Genomic DNA, 6000 nt, shown 5'->3' with positions numbered 1-6000 from the left:
TTTAAAAATTTATATTTAAGTTATTTATGTATTTATTTATTATTTTATCTGCATAATAGGTAATTTTAATTTTTTTTCTAAAATATAAATTTTATCTTGTTTAATTGATTTATGATAATATTAAGTGCATTAATTTAATGTAATCATTAGGGCTTTGGCCTATAATTTATTATTAAATAAAAATAATTTTTAAAAAAAATAATTTTGATTAGGGCCCCATTGTCACTAAAACAAAATTTTACTTATATATTAATTCCATATTTATCTAATCATATCAAGACAAGAATCTTAAATACATATGCAAGATCTTGAAACCATAGACTTTATTAATATGAATTTTTTTCTCAATACTTCAAATATAATCTCAACATTTCACAACAATATACATATTTATACATGATATATATGTTATCTTTTCCCTCATTTATCTCTTTCTTTCTTTCTTTCTTAATTTCTTCCTTTCTTTCTTTTAGTTATCCTTGAAACATGGCATCACATAAACCCTACTCTTCAGCTACTTCCAAATTATTATTATTCCTCATCTTATGACTTAGAGACATCCAAAGCACCACCAAGACTAAGAGAGCAGCAAACACATTTAAAATCAATTGTCTAGTGCTGTTATTCATCCCCATAATAACTTGAACTTTCTTACCAACTTCATGCTTGCTCTTCTTCATGATCTCCACTTCACTATCTTCTTGACCTTCATCTTCTTCTTCATGGATGACTTTTGGAAAGATCAAACAAAGAACTCCATTCTCATAGTTAGCCTTCATTCCATTAATGTCACACTCCTCCGGCACAGGGAAATCTCCGGTGAAACGCCACCATGGGTCACCGGGAATAGGTCGCTCACATGTTATGCTTAAAGTATTGCTAGGGTCATCTATGGAAATGCGTATTTGCTCTTTCTGAAAATCTATATAAATTTTTTAAAATATGTTAGATTCAAACCAAACATATATTATTTGAATTATTTTTTAGTACCTGGGAGGTCGATGAGGAGAGTATAGGCGTCTCCGCTTTGAGACCATGTGCTCGTTGAACTCAATTCTATGTAATTTCTTTCTACTTCAATTTCCTTTTCCATGGTTGGCATATTTTCTTATTTATTTGGCTATGAGGATTGAGAATTAATGTGCATTAACACATGGGTGTATTTATGCATGCAAATTTAGGAAGACAGAGTTTTGAACAAGTATTCCTTGTGTTTTGTTCAAAGGTTGAGAAATATTCTTTCCTTAAGTTGAATGCATGGACAAGGTAACCAACCCTCGTAGTTCAATTAACCTTTACTTTACTAGGGCTGTTTAATTACTTTGGCCCTCATAATTATTAATTCCTCTTGTCTTCCTATGATCCTAGCACTCTCGAATGATTTTTAACTTTGGTCTTATAATCATTCTGTTATTATAGTTTTTATTTTTTATTTTTTATTTTAATGGATGGGGTAAATTCTAAACTTTTGTATGTTTATGATATTTTTAGATTAGATGAAAATTTTGCATTTTACTGGTATAATTTTCTATTTTTATATATAACATATATAGGTTTTTTTCTGCCTGTATACTTTTGAAAATTGGCCTAATTGCATGTATACTCAATATCCAAATACATGTATACTCCTTAGACTTCAATTTATTTGCATATATAAATATATTTACACAATATATATACACTATTAAAATATATTATAAATTATATAAGCATTGATATTTATAATAATAAAATAGAATTTTTTTAAAAAAATTTCTAAAGCAATGTTAACTTTTATTTAGATACAATAAATAAATTAACTTATTTTTTAGGGGTACATATGACCTCATTTATAACATATAATAGTATATTTTAATAGAGAATACGCAACAGAGATATATAAAAAAATTGCATACATATGACATTTAGTTTTTTAAGAAATATATAGATACACACTTAATTAGGCTAATTTCCAAATATGTATAGGGAAAATAACCCTATAACATATATGGCTATATCTGTCGCATGAAAGTTTATAGAGTCAAATGAATTCTCCTCATATTCACTGATCAATCATTCAGGCAATGTTCACATAGGGCAAGAGGCGGGGAAATGAGCCTCCTGGGGGATCTCTGGGGTGGTACAGGCGGGGGTGACGACGGACGCGACGGTGGTGAGGGTGGCCTCCGGGGACCGCAAGCTAAGAAGAAAAGAGATGACGTATGTGCAGGCGGTGAACTCGGCCTCCTCTACTGAGAGCTCTCCTAAGGTGAGGAATGGAGCGAATGTGAAGGTGGGGGCCAAGCGCCCACGCTCTCCCAGGGATGGAGCGTGCGGTCGGTGCTTCCGTACGTCACATCCTACGGCCGAATGTCGGCACCAGGTGGTGTGCTTGCGATGCTCGGGTGTAGGACACGTCGCGGTGAGGTGTAAGGTTGAGATCAGTCAAAGCCCGCGTCGGAGAAGGTTGCACGTGAGGTCGAAGAGAGGTGGCACTCAGGATGCTGGGATTCAACCAGTGACTGCTGACGAAGGCTTCCTCTACGGAGCTCCGCCAGCCGATGCACCCGCAGATGACGGAGGATCTTGGGGAGGCTTTTGCGTCCTCTCGGGAGGGTGAGCAGGGATTGGTGGAGAAGGTTGTTGGGACAGGGCGGCCAGGGGCATCTCGTGCATCTCTCTCGCTATCCGTGTCACCTGAATGCTCTGAACTTCGGGAGGAACTAGCGAAGGTTGCCATCCTCTCGGTGGTGGATGGTTACGTCAATGAGACCAGTGTTATGGAGGTTGTCCCATCGGTCGTTAACACTAAGCTGGCTGGGCCGATAACACCGATTATCGAGAACTCCTTCCTGCTACCTTTCGCCAACCGAGAAGAAGTGAGAGAGGTGGTCAAATTAGGGACATTTAAGGTGTCGACAAAGGATGGTCCCTATTCTTTGAATCTAGCCTCTCTGATGCTGGAGTCGGGTCTTTGGTAACAGCGGTGGTGAGGGCCAATGGGTCCTCATATGGAACCTTCCGCTTCATGGGTGGTGTTGGTCCGTAATTGAGCGGGTCTTGCGACCAGTAGGGGAGCTTATATCTCTTTCGCGCATGTCGGTTCCTCATAAGAGATTTATTATGGCGCTGGTGCGGCGACGGAGAGAGGTGACGCTACCAATGGAGCTTGACTTTTCCTTCGGCATGAGGAACTATCAGGTGTTATTCACAGTTGAGCGGGGGGTCTTTCCAGTGTTTCGAAGGGAATTGGGACGCTATGTTCTGCCAGAACGTGGTGGGAACGAAGGTAGTGGGAGGTCGGTGGAGTGTCGTTTTTCTCACGAGATCTCCAATGGGGATAAAGGAAAACAACCAATGAGGGGACCGGGCTGGGATCCCCCTACCATTGGTAGTGATGATGGGTCGTCGAGGAGGAGGAGGAGGACGATCGGGGACCTCCCCAATACAACGATAACTATTCTGAAGAGAGGTAGAGATGAAGAGAGTTCGAGGGGACATGGTGCACCGTTAACCTAGCTGGTTGAGCCTAGCTCCTAGGGAGATGGTGCAATGGTTACCTGTAAGATCCAGCCGGTGGTTGAGCCTAGCTCCCACGGCGACGGTGAGGAGATGCCTACACTGGTCGAGCCTCGCTCCCATGCTGGCCGGAATCCTGGTGCTCAGATGGTGGCCACATCTTTTACCCGCCAGTCTGTCCGAGGATATCGTTCGGGCTCGGTCCTCCAAGCATGGACGGGATAGGAGACGCGATAACTCGGTGTTGCATGCCTCGAGACCAAGACGTGTCGATCAATGGAGGGATGAGGAGCTCCGCGGTGATCAAACCTAGTAGTAGGACAGGTGACGCTACCTGCGATGCCGAGGTTCCTTGCTTGGCCGGTGTGGACATCTGCATGGAATCAGTGAATTTGAAACGTGGAGAGGTTGGGCCACGTGGGGGCAAGCACGTGAAGAGATTGATTTGGTGTTAGTGGATGACCCTATAGTGGATCATGTTGGGATGGGCTTGAACCGGGCCCAAAGTGCATATGGAAATTCGGCTGATCCTCTATTACTCTGTGATGTGGACTGCGTTGTGGGCTGCTCCAAAGCTTCTCTAACGGGCCAAGAACCGCAGCAGGGGGATGTGGGCCAAGAACCACAATAGGTGGGCTTGTGGACGACTGCTGGGATTATTTCTGGGCCCGTGGGCCTAGCCCATGTTGACGTTATGGGTGTTAATCTTGAGGATGACAAACTTGAGCCAAATGTAGCTCCACCTGTGGGGTTCTCTTGGCGGTTTGCTTCAGGTGTGTGGGCTATCTTTCCGGAGATGCTTACACTGGCTGGGAACATTGGTTGCCCGGCCAATAATGCAAAAGCTGTGGAGGATGTGACAAATATTGACACCAAGTCCGACGATCAGGACTCTCAGTCAGCTGTTCATGAGCTTCCTCTAGATGTGGATTCTGACGACTCGATGACCGAGTTTGAAAATAGTCTATGTAAACTTTTGTCGGGCCTTAAGGATAACAATCCGGACCAAGGTGCTGACCAACCGAAGGGGGCTCGATGAAGCGAAAGGCCTAAGAAACCATCAACAAGGTTCAATGAAAATGCTGGGTATCTACCTGAACCACCGAGATCAACTAAGAAAAAAGCACCGCTTGAGGAGACCATTGAAGGTACGCCCTCTAAGCCGCTTCTCATCTCCGATTGGTTAAATGCTCAATTTGCTTGTTATTGTGATGCTTGTGGTATTGCTTTTACTGATTCGGCAAATGATTGTTTTAATCATCTACGTAACCTAGAATTAGCAGCCTCTGTGAGAAGGAAGGCGGAGACCTCTGCGGAGGTCCGCGAACTCTAAGGTGTTTTTATGAACATTATCACTTGGAATGTTAGAGGTCTAGGCAGGCCTTCTAAGCATTTTTTGGTCAAGGATTTTCTTAACTTGCACTTCGCGGAGGTGTGTTGCCTGCAAGAATCTAAACTTGCAGAGGTCTCCATTGCTACCTGGCGGGAAATCGGGGGTAGTAGACTGGATCAATTTGTCTTTGTTCCCGCGAATGAGACTGCAGGTGGAATCATTGTAGGGTGGAACGGGGCTCTCTTGGTGGGTACGCTTGAAAGGGTGGGGATTTACAGCATTACTGTAAAAAAAATTTCCATCAAGGGTAACTTTATCTGGCGATGTACTTCGGTTTATGGACCAATCGCCAGATCTCAGAAGCAATCGTACTGGGAGGAGCTTAATAGTTGTGGTGGTGATCCACTGATCCCCTGGGTGATTTGTGGGGACTTCAATGCTATCTTCTCGGCTGAGGATAAACCATCGGGTGTGCTAAACCAGGAGGATTTGCGGAGGGCAAATTGTTTCGTGCACAACTTGGGACTGTTTGAACCTCCCTCGATGGGGAGAAGATTCTCCTGGACTAATGGACAGGAGGAGCCGATTTGGGTTAAGTTGGATCGTTTCTTGGTGAACGGTGCGTGGGCCGATCGCTTTCCTAAACTGACTCAAAATAGCCTCCCTATGTGGCCTTCATTGTTCTTTCCCTAGACCTTTTAGATTTTGAGTTGGTCTGGACTTCGGCGGAGGGATTACATGAGCGGGTTCGCTAATGGTGGATTGCTCCAGCCCTTCACGGCTGTGGTGCATTTATTCTGTCCAAAAAACTTTCTATGTTGAGGGAGTGCTTGCGTAAATGGGCCAAATATGAGTTTGGTTCCATCAAGCTCAAAAAGTTGGCCTTGCTACATGATTTAGATGCGCTTGATGTTAGGAAGGAAGCAAGGTTCCTTACTCTTGACGAATTTCGGCTTGAGCAAAATCTGCTATCTTCATTAGCTGTCATACATAAGCAGGAAGAAATCTATTGGAAACAAAGAGCCAAACTGCAATGGCTTAAAGAGGGGGACGGGAACACGAAGTTCTTCCATGCGGTGGCAAATGGGAAGAGGAACAGGAATTTCATCCCACGGATTTTACATGAAGGATAGACTGCTGAGGACCCTCAGGCTATTGGCAAGGCCTTC

The 6000-nt window shown here is 43.4% G+C and overlaps 1 protein-coding gene across 1 annotated transcript; it reads right to left on the bottom strand.

Annotated features, from left to right (window-relative positions):
- Positions 1-306: 306 nt before the first annotated feature.
- Positions 307-1132, bottom strand: LOC120278018 (inactive protein RESTRICTED TEV MOVEMENT 2-like). The gene is made up of 2 exons (XM_039284906.1): positions 991-1132; positions 307-922 (listed from the first exon to the last, which is right to left on the bottom strand). The coding sequence occupies exons 1-2, from the start codon at positions 1100-1102 to the stop codon at positions 504-506; spliced, it is 531 nt and encodes a 176-aa protein (XP_039140840.1). The 5' UTR covers positions 1103-1132; the 3' UTR covers positions 307-503.
- Between the last annotated feature and the right edge of the window lie 4868 nt (positions 1133-6000).

This window comes from Dioscorea cayenensis, chromosome 15, assembly GCF_009730915.1.
Source record: "Dioscorea cayenensis subsp. rotundata cultivar TDr96_F1 chromosome 15, TDr96_F1_v2_PseudoChromosome.rev07_lg8_w22 25.fasta, whole genome shotgun sequence".
NCBI lineage: Eukaryota > Viridiplantae > Streptophyta > Magnoliopsida > Dioscoreales > Dioscoreaceae > Dioscorea > Dioscorea cayenensis.
Note: the sequence above shows the minus strand (reverse complement) of the source record. Positions and strands in the feature narration are given on the sequence as shown.